The sequence below is a fragment of the Girardinichthys multiradiatus genome, chromosome 8 (genome assembly GCF_021462225.1).
Source record: "Girardinichthys multiradiatus isolate DD_20200921_A chromosome 8, DD_fGirMul_XY1, whole genome shotgun sequence".
NCBI lineage: Eukaryota > Metazoa > Chordata > Actinopteri > Cyprinodontiformes > Goodeidae > Girardinichthys > Girardinichthys multiradiatus.
This window is the reverse complement of record NC_061801.1, coordinates 36,714,443-36,736,468: the sequence shown is the minus strand read 5'-3', so window position 1 is coordinate 36,736,468 and position 22,026 is coordinate 36,714,443. Positions and strand designations below refer to the sequence as shown.

The following is a 22,026-nucleotide window of genomic DNA, read 5'->3' as shown; positions in this document are numbered from 1 at the left end:
GTATAGACAATGGATTGATGTTCATTTGGCTAAAATATCATGTTTATTTAACCCTAAAGAAATTTAATTTTTATTCCCTGTGACTGCTTTTAACTTTCTATATTGGCCCATATCACAGAAAAATCTGTACACTTCTGATCTAAACCCTTCCACTGTAGCGCTGTCTGTGTGTTTCTGGTGGTTTACTACTGGAAGGTGAACCTTCACCTCAATCTCCAGTCTTTCGCAGCCTCTAACAGCTTTTTGAGTAAGATTTCCCTGCAACTGGCTCCATCCATCCTTCCATCAACTCTGAACAGCTTCCCTGTCGATTCTGTAGTCAATCCTTCCCACAGCATGATGCTGTCACCACCACGTTTCTCTGTTGGGATAGTGTGTTCAGGGTGATGTGCAATGTTTTTTGTCTTCCTTGCATAATGTTTAGCAAGTAAAGCCAAAATGTTTTACTTTTGACCTTATTATATTTTCACATAAAATATAAATACGATTAAATTTATTGTTGTAACGTGACAAATTATGCAAATGTTGAAGGGTGTAAATACGATTGTAACTCACTGTGCAGAAGCAAATTACAATAACAATAAACCCTTCAAATGTTTGCGACACCTGACTTTCACCTCATTTAAACCATTTTGTCTGTGATGGTTTGCAGAGCCCCATATTAAAGTCCACTATTTGGCTCCCAGTGTGGATAGACACAAGATAATTTGGACTATGGCGAAAAGCAACGTGAAGATGAGCAAATAAACATACAAACTTTTGTCAGATTAGACCACATTAGACGCTGTTGATGTCTCTGGGAATGTTAGCCAATGTTTACACAATGGTGAGAAAGAGATGTGCTCAGACAACAGAAAGGGAAACAGCTAGGTACACAGAAGATCTCCGAAACACACTCTCAAGCTCACACACTCCTTAAAGGGGGAGGTAGGAGATCAGGGAAGGCCAGAGAGCCCCGGCGTCTCACCTTCGTTTCCCTCTCCTCCAAGAGAGTCTCGAGCCTCTTTTGAGCAGCCCGGCCCTCGTGGTCGTCGCTGACAATCAGGATGATGTGGTTCCAGTTGAACTCGCGCATCAGATCGAACCAAACGTGTGCTTGGTGGGAGTAGGGAGGGACTGTCCGCAGGAAGGACAGGTGGATACTCTGAGGAGAAACAAGCAGGGTTCAAAGCAATGAAAAAGGTAATATTTTCTAGTTAAACCAAAGAAGATGTGACACAAACATCAAACTAAATAGATATTAATAGGTAGTAAAGGTAGGCCGCCTGTTTTGGTACATCTGGATGAGCACAACCTTAAATCCAGGTGCTATTCGGTCTTAGTGCCTCATTTACAAAGCAAAAAGCATGAATGGGAACCTAGAGGATACTTTACTGGAGCTACCTTTCTGTAACTTCCAGACTCTTTAATGGCTCTTTCATCCTATTTCAAGCATTTTACAGTTTTCTGGAACTTACATGTTCCTGTAACTGATTTTACACAATACTTTTCTGGAACTTGGAGGTTGCTTTCACAGAATTTTCAGATTACTGTCTGAAATGTTCAGGTTACTTTTACAAAATGTACAACCATGTTAAAAATGTGCGACTTGTTATTACAGCTCTGTCTCCAAATATCCAGTACCAGTTACAGAGAGTCCCCTGCGGTTTCTGGTGGTAAGCTCTGTAAGGTAACCTGTACGCTTTGAAAAAGGACAGGCTGTGGTATGCAATGCTAACATTTAAGATTACATATATATGATATATTTACTCAATTGTCTGTAGTTTTTTCTGTTTACAGGATGGGTTTTTCCACATTATTAAAACTCTTTAGAGTGATTTAAATAAAACTGAACATTGCTGAGGAGAACTTATGATCTCTTTAAATGTTTCTTGCTGGTAATCCTGTGACTAACTCCATTGGAGTTGTGAAATACTTCCTCCAATGTGTATGTGAAGAACTTCCAAGGCCTCCTTTAAATGTTTTATGTGCCTGACTTTTCTGTTTACTTATCTGATTGCATTTGAGAGTTCATTACTGTGCTTTGTGCAACATAACATTTTTTATCAGGGTCAATATTAATGGCAGTCTTTCAACTTTTATTTGCAAAGCCATTTAATCACAGCTCCCGTAATGGACACTGATGAGACATTTAATCTAGGAAGCTCTTGAAAACGCCCCCGGGAGCTTCTTAATTCATCACTCTGTGTTGACTCTCCATCCAGCTCTCTGCTTCCATTCCTCTCATCCATCACTCACCTTGTCGGAATAGATGGACATGCGCGTGGTGAGCCCCACCACCGGGATGCGGTAGAAGCCCGCGGTGTAGGAGACGGGCGTCGGAGTGAGGTGGTCACTGGACTGAGGAGGGTGACTCACCAGGATGGCGTAGACCTGCAGAGACAAGAAGGAGGAGGAGGAGGAACGCTCTGTCATTCTGACAGCCAGGACTAAATGACAACAACACTAATATTTCTTTATTTCTTTCCTCTTTTACCAGCAAGTAGATCCACACACCAGATAGAGCTCCCACATTTATTTTTATGTGCGTCCAGCATTGAAATTTCTTTCTTTCTTTTTAACATCTATTCAAATAATAAAAGTCGATTTATGCAGTATTTTGTATTTTGCAGTATCAACTTTTTCAACCAGCAAAGATATGGAGGTCCAAAAGTGCCATAAATAACAACATTATTCAATTATTCAATTAATATTTAAATCTATCATTAATTATTTAAATTAGGAAACAAATCCAAAAATGATTCCCTAAAGGTACACTGAATTAAATATGTGACTAATTAAAAAAGATGTATCCTTTTATAAAATCATATATATACTGCCTGGCCAAAAAAAAAAAAAAATTGCCACCTGGAGTTAACTAAGCAAATAGTTATGAGTCTCCCATTGGATAATTAATGCATGGGCGATTATGTTTCAGCTGGCAACAAATTATTTAACCCCAACTGGTGCAATGAGTTGCTTCTCATTTCTTAAACAGCCATGTAGAAAGACACATCCCGTGGTCGTAGAAAAGATGTCAGTCTGTTTCAGTAGGGTCAAATCATTGGCCTGCATCAAGCAGAGAAAACATCTAAAGGAGGTTGCAGAAACTACCAAAATTGGGTTAATAACTGTCCAACGCATTATTAAGCACTGGAAGGATAGTGGGGACCCATCATCTTTGAGGAAGAAATGTGGCCGGAAAAAAATCCTGAATGATCGTGATCGGCGATCACTTAAACGTTTGGTGAAATCAAATAGAAGAAAAGCAACAGTAGAACTCTGGGCTATGTTTAATTGTGAAAGTAAGAGCATTTCCACACGCACAATGTGAAGGGAACTCAAGGGATTGGGACATAACAGCTGTGCAGCCTTAAGAAAACCACTAATCAGTGAGACTAACTGGAAAAAAAGGCTTCAGTTTGCTAAGGAGCATAAAGATTGGACTCTGGAGCAACAGAAGAAGGTCATATGGTGTGAGTCCAGATTTACCCTGTTCCAGAGTGATGGGTGCATCAGGGTAAGAAGAGAGGCAGGTGGAGTGATGCTCCTATCATGCCTAGTGCCTACTGTACAAGCCTGTGGGGGCAGTGCTATGATCTGGGGTTGCTGCAGGTGGTCAGGTCTGGGTTCAGCAACAGTATGTGTTCAAAGAAAGGGTCAGCTGACTACCTGAATATATTGAATGACCAGGTTATTCCATCAATGGATTTTCTTCCCTGATGGCACGGGCATGTTCCAAGATGACAATGCCAGGATTCGTCAGACTTGAATTGTGACAGAGTGGTTCAGGGAGCATGAGACATCATTCTCACACATGGCTTGGCCACCACAGAGTCCAGACCTTAACCCCATTGAGAATCTTTGGGATGTGCTGGAGATGGCTTTGACTCTACCATCATCAATGCAAGATCTTGGTGAAAAATTAATGCAACACTGGGTGGAAATAAATCTTATGACATTGCAGAAGCTCATCGAAACAATGCCACAGCGAATGTGTGCCGTAATCAAAGCTAAAGGCAGTCCAGGCAGTTTATTTAACTATTAAATTATGATTTTTAAATATTTCCTCATGATGTGTTGTGACATCATGAATTTATCATTCCATGATATGGACAGATAGACAGATAGACAGATAGACAGATAGATAGATAGATAGATAGATAGATAGATAGATAGATAGATAGATAGATAGATAGATAGATAGATAGATAGATAGATAGATAGATAGATAGATAGATAGATAGATAGATAGATAGATAGATAGATAGATAGATAGATAGATAGATAGATAGATAGATAGATAGATAGATAGATAGATAGATAGATAGATAGATAGATAGATAGATAGATAGATAGATAGATAGATAGATAGATAGATAGATAGATAGATAGATAGATAGATAGATAGATAGATAGATAGATAGATAGATAGATAGATAGATAGATAGATAGAGCCACTTTAAAATGGGAAACACGAGAGAGCAGTCATGCTGAGGAAAATAATTTTTTTCCTACCATCTTGAATGTAAATAAATTGAGCTTATTAAACTCCACTGAGACCCTACCTGGAACCATGTGTTTGGATCAGGTGAGACTAACGTTGGGCTTTTTAGCAACAAACACTCCAAGTGGGATTCTTCTATTAGGTACGGCTGAGGTCCTGTGATGCTTTGGGTGTGTTTTTCTTCCATGCCATCATGGCTACTTAAATAACAGAAAATTTTGATCAGAAATCTGGATCCTGTCTGAAAACTACAATCAGGTCATCATTGCGTCTTTCAGCATGTTAATGATGCAGAACATTTTGCCCAATCTACAAATAAATGGTTCACTGGATATAAAATCAACCTTCCTTCGAGGATATCTCGTAACCTAAGTCATTTGCTGGACCAAATTTGTGGTACTTTGATTGACTGTTTTCATAGTAATGAAAAAGTTCAGTTTCCTACTTTACTGCAGCCAGCTTTAAGTAAATGTCATCACATAATATTTGACTTTTACTTTGATTTTGACCTAATTTTTGCATTAGTTTTGTTCTGCATGAAATGTTATATGATTGACAACAAATACCAGACTGTTTCAATTTTGCAGAAACTGCTTGCCATAAGAAATTTAGGACCTTTACATCCTTTAGGACCTGTGCCCTGACCCACGTTAGGCATGACTAAAACTGCTGTTTTTATACCTGAAGATAAATTAAACTCATTTAAATCATGTTTGTCTTCTGTTTTTAAGGTCAAAACTGCTCTAAGATGTTGCATAAAAGGTTAAAAATAACATATTTGAACTGCAAATGTCTGGAAGGATATTAGTCATGCAGGAGAAAGTCTTTTGTTCATCATTGTGGGTGTCCGGGTTTAAAAATGAGAGCAAGAAGAGGATGAGATGCCTCGGAGACAGGGAGGGAAGGGGGAGAAGGTTGGCAGAGATGTGCCGGTACGGATTATTGGATGGGAGCAGCCCGTATGGTTGGGTCAAAAACGAGGTCCTTCTTCCAAGGAATGCTCACAGGCAGCTCTTCTCCTCCATCTGCCACTGTGTCCTCATCGCCTGCAAGCTAATCTCATCTGATTAAACTCCCCATAGACTTTCTGCCCAGTTTAGATGGGCTTTGTTCTCATTTGCACATCAGGAGTGTTTGTGAGAGAGCTGCTGTTGGGTGTTTTGGGTTAACATGTGGTGTTCGTGATCAGATGGGACAGTGTTATTCTACAAGCCTGCATCAGTTAGCGGCAATAAACCAACTAGAGGATATGAAAGCACCACTGAACCTGTGGGTGTTCTTTCTAATTATGTGTGTGGGAAAGAAAGGAGTGAAAGAGATTCACGCCTCGGCTCGATGTGACATATCGTTGGTGCTTCTTTAAAGCGTCTGACGACAGTTGCTGCAACTCGCACATCATGCAATACATAAATGCACTAGAAATCACCAGGCCATGCAGAAATATTTATACCTTTCAAAACCATTTCTCATTTTATCTTGTTACAACCTGAGACTTCAATGTATTTTTTTTTTCAATTTGATGTGATGTATCGACTCATCTTAGTGTACAATTGTTAGGAGGAAGGAAAAGGATACTTGGTTTTCAGAAACGTTTTTAAAAATAAAAGTTGGTGTGGCACGCATTTATATTCATCTGTCAGTACTTGTACAAGTCAGACTGAGTGGAGAGTGCTTGTTTCCACCAATTTTCAGGTCTTTTCAGGTTCTACCACAGATTCTCAAATGGATTAAGGTCTGGACTTTAACTAGGCCATTCTAACATGTGAAAATGATTTCATTTTAACTATTTTAAGGTTTGGTTGTATGCTTAATTATCCGACGACAGTTTTTTTCTTCCACTAAACTTTCCATTAATATGCTTGTAGACAGCAGTCAGTGAACAATCAGTTTCCTTAAGAATTACTTTGTTGTGTACCCTCCTTTCACTGCTGGACAATTGCCACAACATAACCATAACACCCTTTTATGTTTTATCTAATAGCTCTGGTTGTATATTTAGTTATCTCTGTGACTCGACCACAGTTTTTCCTTCCACTAAACTTTCCATTAATTTGCTTGGAGACAGCAGTCAGCGAACAATCAGCTTCTATAGTGAGTAGCTTTTGTGAAAACTGCCCTAAAATTCAAGTTTCGAGTTGGGTATCAAAACCTTTCTCTTTCACATTAGTTGTTACTTGATAAGCTGGTCTAACACAAACTCTGCAGCTTTAAAACCTTTGGAATCTCTTTCAAAGTAATCTCTTAAATGTTTAGATAAGAATATTTTTTTTTCATCACTTTCATATTTTAAAGACATTTCCCCGTATGTAATTATTAAAATTTGATAATGTATAGGAGTGTTTGCCTAATCTATAAGATTCTGCATGACCTTGTTCCTCCTCCTCTGTCAGATTTCATCCTAAATCAGCTGTGAACAGTTTGGGTTCCTTTCATCTTTGAAAGCATCACATTAGTGAAATTCTTCCCCACAATCTGTCAGACAGACTTCATCTTATCTTGCCTTCAATGTAAAGACATGCCTTTCAGAATCAGAATTAGTTATTTTTTACATGACACGGATTCTCTCTTTTTCTTAATTAACCACGTACTTGTTGTATTTGTTCAGGTATAATGCATACCTTGTTAACATTGTTGTTGTTACTGTTGGATTTTTATGCTGGATGCATATTTACATCAGGCACAGGGACTAATGATGAAAACTAGCCTGCTGGCTAACTCGGGTTCAATACTTGTGGCTAGCTTATATGTTTAATAATGTACAGTGTCCCCTTTTTAAATAAAACCTGACAAGACTAAAACATCGCATTTTTTATTGGCCTCTTAAGAGAAACTTAATTTTTTTTATTTTTTGGTAACCATAGGAAATAGCATGGCATAGGTAACAGAAATAAACTCTTGAAATGCATATAAGGATGCAGTCTTTTTCCTCACCTTCCTGAGGCAATACTGGGAGCATCTTTAACTGGAATTACAGCTGCAGTTCTTTTGGGGAATGTCTCTACCAGCTTGGACTGAAGGTCAGATTGTCATTTGGATTTAGGTCTGGACTTTGACTGGGCCTTTCTTTTTTATTGATATTTTTTCAGCACTAGTGGCCTTTATTTTTTATTATTTTTTGACAGTAGGCAGACAGGAAAGAGGGGTAGAGAAAGGAGGAGACATTCAGCAAATGTCGCTGGATGTAGCCTCTATATATGGTCTGTAGCCTCTATATATGGTCATGCACTTAACCCCTACACCATCAGTGCCACGCCCTTGACTGGACCTTTCTAACACAAATAGGCTTCGATCTAAACAATTCTAGCTCTGACCATATATTTCAGGTTGTGTTCCTGCTGGAAGGTGATCATCCACCCCATTTTCAAGTCTTTTCCAGCCTCCAGAAGATTGTCCTGCATTTAGTTCCATTCATCTCTGACCAGCTTCTCTATCTTTGGTGAAGAAAAACATCCCCACAGCATGGTACTGCTATCACCATGTTTCACCATAGGGATGGTGTTTCACTGTGATGTGTTGTGTTAATTTATTGCATTTTGAAGACAGGAAAAAAACCTTAATTTTGGTCTCATCTGACCAGGGAAGCTTCCTCCACCTGTTCGCTGTGTCTCCTACTTGGCTTGTATCAAACTGCAAACAGGCAAATTCTTCCATAAATACCTGTTTTGGGGAGTGTATAATTTATGGTTGTCCTGTTGAAAGATCTCCCATCTCAGCTGTAGATTTCTACAGCTCCTCCAGAGTTACCAAGGACCTCTTGGCTGCTTCTCTGATTAATGCTGTCCTTGCCTGGCCTGTCAGTTTATATGGGCGACCATATCTTGGTGGGTTTGCTGTTGTCCCATTCTTTTTGTGAGATGTTTAATGCTTGGATATCACTTTACAACTTCAACCGTGCTTTAACTTGCCCTAGGGATATCAGAGTAAACGTTGCTGACTCCAAAGCTTGCAACTCTTCAAAGGTTTATTTGTAAAAAAAAATATCGTCTTAATCTCCCTTTACCTCATAAATATATGCCACATCGTGTTCCAGTTAAAGAACATTAAAGTGTGTGGCTGCAGTGTGATAAAAAGTGGAAAGGTTGAAATATACCTTTGAATTCCATGCAGTAGTGCAGAAGTAACAGAAGAAATCACCCCTGAAAAGATGTTTTCTTACATTTTTAAACCAGTTTTCCTTGAACTATTCACAGCGAGCAGCTGCAGCCTCTTTTTTCAATGCAGCGTGCTTGTTGGATGAAGTTCTGCAGATTTTCACCCCTGACCTGCTCCTGTGCAGTTCAGTAGATCTGCAGCTGTGTGCCCGGAAATGTGGAGCTGTCCTATCATCTGAATCCGCCTCAAACCAAAGGCTATTTTTGAAAGCCTGGACGGAAAGATCTATGGGGAGTTTGTCATATTGGATATGGAAGGAAATGTCGTTTTTAAATGCAGATGTACCTGTTTTCTCAGTTAATGTATTTATTTTGAATTTAATGTATTTTAGTTATTTAATTTAAAAATGAAACTTGTAAAACATAAATAATTATTACAAACAAAGTGTTTGTTCCCGTTAATTTTGCTGTTTACAGCTGACATATAATGAAAACCCCACATTCGGTTTTTAGAACATTAGAAAATAACACAAGACCAATAAAAATAATTTTTACCAAAGAAAATGTGAGCCTGCTGAAAAATATGTCCATATACATTACAGCATATACACTCAGAACTTGATCAGGGCTCATTTTGCATGATTACTGCATTGGCTGTGGACCTCAGAAAACACAGTGGACCAACACCAGCAGATGACACGGTGCCCCAAATCATCTCTGACTGTGGAAACTTCACACTGGACTTCAAGCATCTTACTTACAGTTCAGCATTAAGTCCGATACCCAGTCAGTTACAAACCAATTAACACCTTCTTGCATGTGTCCAAAACATCTCTCAGTAATCAGGCCAACAACAGCACTAAGGACACGCTTTTGTTAGAGGAGTCCAATCTGAATGTGAATTTGGATGTGCAGAACGGCACATCCCAAACAGCTTGGTACTTCTCCCACACTGGCTTCGAACTTAGAAAGCCCTTCGGATTAGGAGCAAAACGTCTTCAATGACAAGAATTGAAGTCCAGCTGGTTTGTTTGTTAACCTAATTTGGATTTGCCATGTCCTGGATGACAGAGAATCTTCACAAACACACTTCTAGCATAAGTGCCAGTCTTCTCTTACTTCAGACTCTGGAGTCTCTATTTCTGCAAAATTTATTTTCATCTGAAAAGAGGACATTGCTATGAGTGTGTGTGAGGTGGTTGTTGAGTTTTTCCTTCCACTTAACTTCCCATTAATATAATTGGATACAGAACTCCAAACTGCCTTCTTGTTTAGCAATGAAATTTTGTGGCTCCTTGTGGAAGGTGAGGATACGTTTGCTGGACAACTGTCAAGTCAGCAGTTTTCAAAGTTTTAAACATTTTTCGACATTTTTGTTGCTCTTACGTAATATTAAAATGATAAATGTTTGAGTTTTTATTAGATCTAAGACGTAATCATCACAATCAACAGAAATAAAGGTGTGGAATGCATGTTATTTCTCTCTGTAGTTTCACTCTTTGAATTGAGCTATAGAAATTCATTAACTTTGATTTACTGAGACCAGTAGCGGTTTTTGGACCTGGGTGATGTGGCTCCAAAAAACGTATTGGTTGCACCTCAAACTAATTATTAAGCCCAGTCAGTCAAAGGATTTTTGTATGTTTTGCACAGTAAAAGAAAATACAGCATGGCAGTACCCTGCAGCTGGCTAATGATGCTGCTGTTGGTTCAAGTTTCCAATAAGTGCTAAAATAAAGGCTATTTCACTGCTTTTCTTTAAAGAGTGTGGACTGAAATCGATTGAAAATCTAAAACAGAGTTTCCGATGCATACAATACTGATTAATTTCGGGAAAACAGAATTATAACCAAGCTATAACCTATAATGAAGGAATTCTCCTGCGTTGCTCACAAATTCGTCAAATCCCATTTCTACATTTGTCAAACTAGTTTCCAAGTGAAATGTTAAATCACATTCTGGGGAGCAGAAAGAGGGGCTCCCTGAGTGTCATTAATCCAGGAACCGCCGCTGACTGAGACGCACCAGTAATTCACCACCAGAACATCCTGATCCCATGCAGTACATTGAACCTGAATGAGGCAGCTGTGAGTGATGCCCTACCTGGCTGGAGATGAGGTCCTCGCACACCGACAGAGCCATCTGGATGGCGTTGGCCTTGTGCGTTACGGAGATGGCGTTCAGCTTGAACTTATCCCGGCCATAGACCAGGTTGGCCTGGTTCACGGCATCCTTGAAGACCTGCTCGTACCTCTTCTGGCTCAGGACGGCCCCGATGTTCACGATCTTCGGCTCACAGCCCGCCCGTGCGCAGGAGCACGAGAGGAGCACCGCCAGTAGAAACAGACGCATCGCGTGGAGCGCCAAACCGCACAGCACAGCCCGGTCCCTTTTCTCCGCGGTGGCGGCTCGGCTCGGCTCGGACTGAAGAAGGCGGGCACAATCCAGGTGGGCGACGAGAGCGAGGGGAGGGGAAGCCCCGAAAAAGGAAAGAGGAAGGCTGGAGAGAAAAGCTGGTTATGTGCAATGCGGAGGAATGTGCATGATCGTATCAGGAGCAGACTGTCAATCTCCAAACTGCATCCTTCACCTCCTGCCTCTTTAAAGAAAGAGCAAAAAACGAACTAAATCATCGCTCCAGCTTCCAATTGGCGACTCTCCTTGCCGCTGTGTTCCTCCGTCCAGTCGGATCTCCCGAACTGCGTCTTGGGTTGAGCGGGTGCTGTCCTTGGTGCTAACAGCTGTGCATGCGCGCCGCGATGATGGGCTGCTGCGCGCTCCCGCAGAATCTGCTTCATTTACTCCGACGGTGGTGCGCGTTGGCGAGCAGCTTCTGCAGCTATTCTGCTGATATAAAACATAGACGTTTTGCTCGAAACACGACGCTAGAGACAAAAATCACAAAATGCAGGGAAAATGCTGCATTATTGCATTCTGGGAAATAAAATCAGACAAGAATCTGGAGTCTTTGTTGTAGTTTCCGCTCTTTTGATGCTTTAAGTATTCTGGCTACTCAGTGTTATGCGTGGTTAATAAAAAGGCCCAGTGGGAAAAGAGCAAGTGGTCATAAAAATGACCACAGGCACATTGTGGTGTGTAGAGGGCCAAAAGTGCCAAAATCTAATAAATAATTTCTTAAATGATAAATTAAATTATAATCGATTATAAGCATATTATTACATGATAAGTAAATGTTGGATTTATTAATTAAAAATGTATAATGGTTGTCAATGTCAACTTTGATATGTGCCAATAACTCAATAAAAACACTAGCACATATTTAAACACTGAAAAATCAATAAATAAAAAATCATTTTATAGTCTGGAAAGCTGACCAATCACATTGTCTTAAGCAGTATTAGCCCCGCCCACTGATTTTGATCATTAGGTTGTACAGAAAACAAAATTCATAATAAACTGCAATAAAGAACAATTAAATTATTAAATGAAATACGTTTTTTTTTCTTTTAACATAATTTAAACAAATTTGAATTAATTATCTACCAATTAGTTAAATATTTATTTTCAGTTTCTTTAAATTGTTACACATAAATATTTATGTCATTTCAACTCGTCTATGTATTGAATTGTGGCACTTTTGGCCCTCAATAATGCAGTGCATGGGAAAAATATAAAGTTAATAATAATAAAGATAAAAGTAAAGATAAAAAAACTGAAAAACAAAATGCAAACAATAAAATAAATTCAAATATAAATAAACAAAAGATACAGAAAACCTCCAATCACACATGACAGTTAAATCGTTTTCATCATAAAAATATTATTCTTTTAATACTACTGCTTTCGATTTAAAGTTTGGACAAAGAGCAGAAAGATTAAAGCTGATAAAGTTTAATTTGAGTCATTATTTACTCCTGGAAAAAAAATCTCATTTCTATGTGTGAAATGGACCAAACCTCCTTAATCACACAAAACGTCAGCATTTTTTGTCTTTCTTCTCTCCCAAAGCATTCAGTCACATCTTCTGAGATAAAGTAAACTAAAATAAAATCAATAAACAGTGTAGGTGCTGAGTATCGTCGACAGTCTATTATCTGCCTCCTTTTGTTGAAGCTACTGCTGGGATCATCCCTGCAGCAGATATGAACCAAATCAGCCTCCTGGTTGCCTTGGAAACAAGCTTTTACAACAAGCGTGTCCTCGGTGGAGCTCTCTACAGTATGGAAATAATAAGAGCATACAAGGAGTTAATTCATCCCAGCAGGAATCAGTGAAATGGGGTTCAGCAACAAAACCGCCGTTAAAACCAAAAATTAAAGGAGGAAAGAACAGTTGCTTCCAAAAGTATTCACACCCTTGTTTTTTTGTTTTGTTTTTCCATGTCATCTTGCAGCAAAAAACTTCTAATCTTTTTACATTGATTTTTGTGATAGACCAAAACAAAGCTGTAAAGATTTGTGATTTTTTGTTTTTACTAATACAAATCTTAAAAGTGGGTTGTTCATTTATATTCAGCCACTGAGTCGAGACCACCTTCCACTGTAATTAGTCTGTAATTAGTTGGTCTTCTGTGGTATATCTCTACCAGCTTTGAACATCTAGAAGCTGATTCGTTTCTTTTTTGGAAAAGAGTTCAAGCTCAGATAACGTGGACGGAGAGCGCCGGTGCACATAAATTTGAAGTTGTGCCACAGATTCTCGGTTGGATTTAGGTCTGGACCTGACTGGACCATTCCAACACATAAACATGCTTTGATCACTTCATTGCAGCTCTGGCTGTGTGTTTAGGGTACTGGAAGATAAATCTCCACCTCAATATCACCTCTTTTAGAGTCTAACAAGCCGTCATCCATCTTCAGCTCTGGCTTGTGACAAACAATAAAGGGGACTTCTTAAGACTTTCTTCTTGCCATTCTTAGTTGTCCCATTAACAGATTTTTCCAGATGAGCTGTGGTCCCTGCAGCTCCTCCAGAGTTAGCATGGAGCTCTTGGTTGCTTCCTGGATAAATGATCCCTTTGTCCAGCCTGTCAGTTTATGATAATAATCAAAAGAACAGAAATAATGAAAAGAGAAAGCATTTTTCAGGTTTATCCTGTTTTATTTTACAAGCTAGCAGTAGCTCTGCAGCACAGCTAGCTACTGCAGGAAGTTATAGAAGCTTAGCTGCCCATTGTTGGTTTGTGTTTCTACATAGAAGGTTGAAATATAGACTGGACCTTCTTATGAGGTCACAATCCAACTTGTAAAGACAAATGATTTTCACCAACACCACTCTTAGAATAATAATTTGTAGCTACAGCAACAGACAGTTTATGAACAGTTCTGCTCGTTTGTCCTTCATTGGGCAGCTGTGACTCTGCCGAAATTGGGAAGAGTATGGCAAGCCCTATTTGTATTTATTCAATATCCTTGAAATCAGCAAACATGTATGTTCACTAGTTTGCATCTGCACCGTTGCTTGACCCACCATGGTTCAATATTTACTTGCACTAGTTTTAAAAAATACAATTACTAATGAGTTTTCTTGCCAACTAGCTGACCTTTTGACACACTAGTTGACAACTAGGCAAAATTAGTTATGCCTTTATTAGTGATTTTTAAACCTTTAAATGCAGTTGTTGGTTAATATGGCTTAAAGTCATAGCTAGTTGACTAGTGGACCCTAAAATGTGAACTAGTTAACTAGTTGATGTTTTGTTTATGTACTAGTTCACTAGCAAGACCAAAACAACTTCACCTTGTGAATTAGTGCTCATTTTACTAGTTCACATGTAGGCTCAATGTAATATAAACTATTGGACATTTTTTGAGCTGTGCTAGTTAACAGTCAGGGGTTTTAGGAACATCAGTTAAGTAGTTGATATTTTTAGCTGCAATAGTGAACTGGTAAGACTAGCTACTAACTAGTGCTCATTTTAGGGGTGCGGTAGTGGTGCAGGGGTAAAGCATGCACCCCTCCATTTCCTGTCAGTCAGCTTACAAAATAAAGGCCACGAGTGTCACTAGTTAACTAGTATGACAGTTTTCAACTAGTTAGGCAAAGTTGTAAACTAGTGTGTCAGAAGAGCACTTTGGCTTACTAGTAGGACTTTTTCTCCAACTAGTTACACAACAGTACCAATAATTTACAAAAATGTTATTAGTTATGGTGTCTTTTGAACTACTCCAGCAAAATACTGAATAGTTTGGGCAAATGTATAACTAGTGCTATGTAGATGTAAACTAGTAGGAAGACATTATAGCTCATATCAATTACCACAAACGTTTGTTGGCAAGGAAGGCACAACAGGTTTCTTTGAGATTAACAAATAAAATCATTTGAAAGTCACACTTCTTTATTTACTCAGGGCATCCATGTCTAATATTAAAATTAGATTGATGATTTGACGCATTTAAGTGTGATAAAAAAGCAAAAACAGAAGAAGAATTGTGTAAGGGAGCCAATACTTCTTGTAAGACCTTTGTGTCTGTATTTTTCCATTAAAATATAGACTGAAAGCCAAAGAACTCCCAAATATGGCCATCTAAGTTGTTACTGGACAGTAAAAATAAAACAAAGCAAAAGTAGTTAATATTAGATGCAGAAGAAAACGTCATTTCTGAAAGAAACTGACTGAAAATGTAGTTTCAAAGAGGAAAAACTTTTGTGCTGTCCTTTTTAGGAACAGAGCATTTGAATAAATTATAAAGCAAGGATGAGTCCTGGATTTCAGTCCACATTGTCCCCATGGGGCCCCATCTGGTAGGATTTATTTTCAAAGATGATTTTCCTCATTAAAGTGAATAAACAATTACCCTGGAGTAAAAGTATCTTTAAAAAATAACTCAGACAGAGGAAGCAAGGTCTCTCTTTCATGTCAAACTCCTAAAAATAACAGAAAAAATAAGTTTTAATGTTAAACAAAGTTCCAAATGATTACCCTCTGAGCCTGAGCGTGACTGTCACAACTAGTTTGGTCCCGGCAGCATGAAGGCTGCTCACTAGATGAGTCCTCCTTCACCGCTCCTTCAGCCCAGTCATCCACTTCTCACACATCAATAAAGCTGGACCAATCCACTCCCCGGGTTTTGTGCAAGAAGCTGGCCTGTTAGCTGCAGAAACAACTCAGAGCAGAGTCAGACAAGAACTCTCCGGTTCTTTGAGGATAAAACACAAAAATAAATAGAGCCAGCCATGCACACAGACCAGTGTAAGCTTTGAAGTATACACACATATTGTGGAAAGATGCACACACAGACACTCTTTGAGCTTCTGTGCATGCAGAAGTAATACACAGTCTGCCCACGCACAACCCTCTACAGAGCAAGGGGAGGGGAGAATCTCAGGGCATGTGTGATGCTTGTGTGTGTGTGTGTGTGTGTGTGTGTGTGTGTGTGTGTGTGTGTGTGTGTTTGTTTGTGTGGATGTTACCCACATTTTGGGTCCCAAAATCATAGATAGTCACAACTATGGGTTCTATTGAGGTCTGCAAAACAACATGATGAGATACAATATGAAATGGGAAGATACTGTACATTTTGGTGCCTTGCTTTCTTTTGTACTAAATACTCTGCAGGATCTCATAAAAGTATTCAAACCCTTCTGTGTTATTCTCTTCTGCTTCCAGGGTTAGGACAAATGGTTCTGTTCAGTCTTACAGAGAGGGTTTTTCAACCTTCTTCTATTCACTTGTATGAGATAAAATGTATGCCACACTATGTAAGGTTCCATTTCCATTTGTCAACATGTCTACGACAACAGGTTTCACCTTGTCTCTCTGGGTCTCATGAGAGTTACCTTGAAAACTGTTCTAGCTTATAAGGAGAACCTTTGCTTCATCTAGGCAGAACAATTTGGCAGCACTACTGAGCGCATCTCCAATGCTGTAAAAATCCTTCTCTCTTTCAAGATTATAATAAAGCTGATTCTGAGTGACAATGATCGCTCTCTGTCTTGGTAAAAACAAATTTTTCTACAACAATACAGTATACATCAGAACAGGGATGTCCAAAGTGCGGCCATTTTCTGCAGCCCCCTGACTGCAATTCCAGAATGATGCAACTTTTTTATCACGAATTAAGGGAAAATCTGCTTTTAATTAATTTATTAAACTTGGCCAAATAAGGCAACTGTTTTCTAAGAAAGAGTTATCCAAATACTTTTTTTATTGATGAAAATAGACTTATTTCTTCTCAGTTTTTTCAGTGGAGCCCAAAAGAATTTGTAAACTGCTTTTCTTTTAATAAGGCAAACATGCAAAACAATATCAGTCAGTCAGTCATTTTCTACCGCTTATTTCATAGTGGGTCGCGGGGGAGCTGGTGCCTATCTCCAGCAGTCTATGGGCGAGAGGCAGGGTACACCCTGGACAGGTCGCCAATCCATCGCAGGGCAACACACAACAAAACCATCTAAGGGCAATTTAGAGTGACCAATTAACCTAACAGACATGTCTTTGGACTGTGGGAGGAAGCCGGAGTATCCGGTGAGAACCCACGCATGCACGGGGAGAACATGCAAACTCCATGCAGAAAGACCCCTTACAGCAAGAAGGTCCTAGGTTTGATTCCCAGGACCTTCTTGTTGCAAGGCAAAAGTGCTACCAACTGCGCCACCGTGCAGCCCGCAAAACAATATATTTTTTGCAATTTAGTTTTTTTGTTATTTTTTGGACCCATGAGTTTGACTTGGCAATTTTGGCCCATGTGACAAAAAGTTTGGACACCCCTTGCTTTAGAATATCAATCCACTGTCTTTACCCACCTACCCTTGCAGGGTTACGGGGGTGGTGCCTTCAGTTCCTATCTCCAGCAGTCATTGGGCTGGGTACATTATATTACAACATCATAATGTATAAATCAATATAAAAATGATAAAATGCTAATATGATATAAAAATGTATTCGCCTCCATTGAGACAGTTGTTCTGTATTGATATAACATGAATTAATACCATTTTTGATACTATATGTATTATTTGAGCTAAACCAGTGAGATACAATTTTAGCTCATACAGTATGATTTGTATTGTTTGGATAATTTTGTATAATCCCCCTACTATGTGCTTTACTGTACTATAACTATTGTACTTCCTACTACCGGCTATAACACCACATTGTTGGGACCCAGCCATGGATTTCAACATTAAACTCCAGTACGGACCTTTCCGGAACTTTCAAAATAAATTGCATTTAACTGACTTCCAGCAACTGAGGAAAGGGGGGTAGCAGCAGACTTCCCATGATGCCTCTGTCTGAATAAGAGTACCCCCTCTCCAACAAGCCGACCTCTTCCACACCGGTGTTCATCGGGATAGGAGGGGGACAAAGCGCACTAATGTCTTTTGCTGGCAAACAGACATAAACTCTTCAAACTGGATCCAAGAGTGTCATAAGATCATGCGATCATATGCACAAGTTAAGTATGAGTGAAGCACTGTTTGTGTACCCGGTGATTTCATTCATAAAGAGGGGAAATTAAGGTATAAGCATTGCTTACTTTCTCTCCGAGGCCTGCCGAAACCGTGTCGCAGAGAAATCCCCAGTAGAGAAGCTGTTTCTACAAGCCGAGTCTGGAGGAAGGACAACGGCCTGCATCACCATGTTTACGGTAATGAACAGCTGGTTGGCGGACACAACGAGCCGTTTTTTATCCACAGCTGGTAGTTAGCGGGAAGCTAACCCGTGTTCACTCTGAATACCTTCTTCAAACTTCATCGTCGCTTGGACAACATTCCTCACCACAGTTCATGAGGTCAAGTGTTTGGGCAGAGCAGAAAAATAATAGAAAGATTTAGATTGAAATGATCTAAACGTTTTTCATTTTATGAAATTTGGTTTTGGGCATGTGTGCTGCAGGCTATCTGCAGCACACGTGCCCTGTTTGTGTTCTGTGTTTGTGTTTTTAAAGTTAAGTCAAACTTTACTTCAAGGGTGATTTTAAACACAGAACATTGATCATAACGCGCCGTCCGCGCTTATGCATTTTAACCCTTATATTAACCGAGGTATTTTAAAAGGTATGTGTTGATTCTGGTGCTAAGCTATCCGCTTCTTTTGTTAGCTCAACTCTAACCGGTAAGAACACATGCTTGCTGCTACAGAATATTTAACAGAAAGGTTGTTAGTTTTCAAGGTAGTGAATAATAGTCCCTAAACATTATTTTACTAAATTTGATAACTATGTTGGAAGTATGGTTATTGATTGATTAATCTTGATCAATAATTACAATTAAAAATCATAATTTGATAAAATCAATTTCTTAACCAAAATCCTCATTTATGAATCGAGACCAGAGACGTCTTCTGGTGTTGTAATTGTGGCTCAACGCCTTTGATAATTACAACTGTTAAATACTCAGTAATAATTAATAACTATTACTGGAGATGTCACTGTTTAATCGACCGTTTCTGCTGAAATGTGTGGAACTTTTAACCTTATCTTGACTGACGAATCACTCTTGCACAAAATAAACACAGAACGCCTTCTGTTACCATCTATGTGAATATTTATTAAATCACAGCCTGATACAATCCGTTCTTCTGATTTAATAATCTTCACCTACTCAACATGCAAAGTTCTACATAAAAGGGGTAAAATATCTAACTAAGCAAAAATAAAGCAAAACAGCAGTGGGATCAACCAGCAGTTATGGCAAAAATAACAATATGACAAAGGGGTGTGGTGGTGAGTGGAGGGTGGGGGCGCAGCTCCAACTGTAACTCAGTTATACTCAGTCATAAAACCTCCCCCAACTCCTGAGCAGACAAAGAGTTATAAAACTTTTGGCGGCAAGCTAGCAAGCAGTGAGGTTGAAGACAAAGAAAATGGGGAATTTCACCCTGAGGTTATTTTAGCAGTCCAGTCTCACAGCACACCTGCGCTGTGGCTCTCAGGTGTTCAATACCCCACAAAACACGCACAGAGTTAGGGAAATGTGACTGAGTAACAGTCTTCTTTGCGGTTAGCAATTAGCAGTTAACGTTAGCGTCCGCTTATTTAAAAAAAAATCTATTTAGCGTTAGCGAAGCTATTTGTTTTAGTTTGTGGAATATGGGTTAGCAACATTTTGCTTAGCTGTGCCCACCATTATATATTGCTATTGCTATGTCTTAGCAGCTTTTTTTTTTAAAATAGTTACAAATGCAGCATACCAGAACAGCATTTGCATGCATATAAGTTAATTTTGTCCATACAAAATTTATATCTGTGGAATATTCAATGAAAAATAAATGGAGTGAATATCAGACTAAATAATATAGTTAAAAAAGATGTACTAATATTGGGTAAACCAATTTTGTAATGTTAACCAAATTTTCTGTGCAACATTTAAGACAGTTTTGTGGCAAGTTACATTAAAAAAATCTGGTATATAAGTGAAATAATTTAACAAATTTCCTTAAAGGTTTTAAAATCGCTGCTAAAGAATTTGAGTATTTAAATAATCTCCAATGCTTTATGAGGGATTTGTAAGAAAAGTAGCCCAGGCAATTTTTAAACCTTTCTCCGTCTCCCCTAAAAAAAACTGCCTTTGTTTATGAAAATGAAGGACTGAGTGAATGACTGATAAATCAACCTTGTTTGAAGCCTTCAAAGTGGGAGTAAAGTGAAGGACAGAACAGTCAGAACATGTTGCACTTCAACGCCTACATGCTTTAGCGCTCAACATGACAGCAGCTTGCTTCTCTGCAAACTGCCTGTCCTCAGCTTCTGCTGTTGGTCTTTACAGCAAATGAAAGCGAACGAGGTAAAGTCGAACACATCATACACATATAGAGGTGAGGTTAAGCAAAGAGGTTAATTTTGGACTGTATTTGCTGGACACCCATAACACGGACCCTACTCTGCTAATGCTTTGACAAAAATGATAAGGTCTTCAGATGGATGCCTGCCTTTCTGGCGTGTTTCTCATGTTATTGCGATGTTCTTGCATAAATCATGGATGTGGGCACCGCCTCTTCTTCCGGTTGTCTCTATGTTAACGCTGAGCTGAACATGGAAAATCTTTTCCAGATTCCAGCTTTTACTTATAAAAAGCTGAAAAGCCCCAGGGGATGCTGCAGGGTTTCATAATATTAATAATTTTTCCGTGTCACAGTGAAGAAAGTCTGCTAGCTACAGCTATGTGGTACCACTTCTGAGACCCCCAATTAAATTAAGAGGGAATTATAAGGAAAAGGTTTTTTATGGCCAAGCTTAGTTGTAAATATGGAAAATTACATGAGAAAAAGTCAAAATTCTGGAAGGAAAGTAAATAATCCAGCTGTGTGGCTAAATCAGAGAACCCAAATAAAGGAAGGAGGCAGGCAGAATTATAGTGGTGTTTGATAAAATAAGAAAGAGACTTACAAAAATGAAGATCACTGGAGGAGGCATACAGGGAACCATGATGGGGGAACAACAGGACCATCCACGGAGGAGTGGTTGAAAAGAGGGAGCATAAACACTGAGGCAAAGATTCCTGGAGCGAAGAAGAGATCAGTGTAATTACCAGAATGTGCAGCAGCTGTGAGACACAATGAACTGAAGTACTGAGGGAGAACGGCAGAAAAGACAGAAATAAATCAAAGAACATATAAAGCAGAACATAAAAACCAACCTTCAAAAGTCCTACAGATCATGACATCAGTAGAAGGACCTCTTGATATAATGGTTGAAGAGAGCGACAATAGTATAAAGAGCTTGTTTATGCTCAGCGATCATTGGAGAATTTTAAACTTGATGGAACTGATATTTTACTTAAGATACTTGATCTGGGAATATAGAGAAAAGCTGTGAGCTGCCACCTAGGACCTGTCTCTGAGGCCATAGGAAAAACTACTCATGGTTTGCAAAACCTTCATACAAATAAAAATCGAAATGTGTTGCATGCATTTGTATTCAGCCCTGATGAGTCAATACTTTCAGAACCACCTTTCACTGAAAGCACAACTGCCAAGTCTTTTGAGGCATGTCTCTACTAGCTTTGAACCTTCCAACAAGGCAAATATGTTGATCTAAACCCTTCCATTGAAGCTCTTTATGTTCAGGGTCCAGTTGGAAGGTGAACCTCCACCCCAGCTTCAAGTCTTTTTTTAACCCTTGGTTTTTCTGTGCTAAAGAATAGCAAGCCCACAGCATGATACTGCTGCCATCATGTTTCACCTTAGAGAGTGTTGTTTTTGTAGCCATCAACAAGCTTCTGGTGCAATTCTGCCTGGATTTGTTGAAGTGATAGAGTTCATGTCACAGACGCGTCCAAAAACACGAATGACCCAAGGCGAAACAAAGCCAAGATCTCAACTCCGCCACCAGCAGTGAAATACAGCTGACGCAAGATATTTGCGCAGGCTGAAAAGACACATAACGTTTTTTTCTTACCGTCTGACATTAAATCAGACTAAACGTTTTCTGTTTTAAGTCAGTTAGGATTACCAACATTATTTCTATTTGCTAAATGCCAAATAATGAGAAAAATTTCAATCCTACTGGATTTAAACTTTCTTCAAATTCAGAGGTTTACATACAT

General features: G+C 39.1%; 1 protein-coding gene across 12 annotated transcripts in view; it reads right to left on the bottom strand.

Annotated features, from left to right (window-relative positions):
• grin1a (glutamate receptor, ionotropic, N-methyl D-aspartate 1a) overlaps positions 1–11,480 on the bottom strand; it is a 69,521-nt gene extending 58,041 nt beyond the window's left edge. For 2 of the 12 annotated variants that reach the window (XM_047371924.1, XM_047371926.1), the window contains exons 1-3: positions 10,681–11,474; positions 2,239–2,373; positions 968–1,144 (exon numbers count right to left, since the gene is read on the bottom strand). In XM_047371924.1, coding sequence (XP_047227880.1) covers positions 968–1,144; positions 2,239–2,373; positions 10,681–10,929 — 561 coding nt within the window. In that variant the 5' untranslated portion in view covers positions 10,930–11,474. Of the gene's footprint in view, positions 1–967; positions 1,145–2,238; positions 2,374–10,680 lie in introns of all 12 variants that reach the window. The other 10 variants (XM_047371931.1, XM_047371932.1, XM_047371923.1 and 7 more) reach the window with 9 other exon arrangements.
• Positions 11,481–22,026: the final 10,546 nt, after the last annotated feature.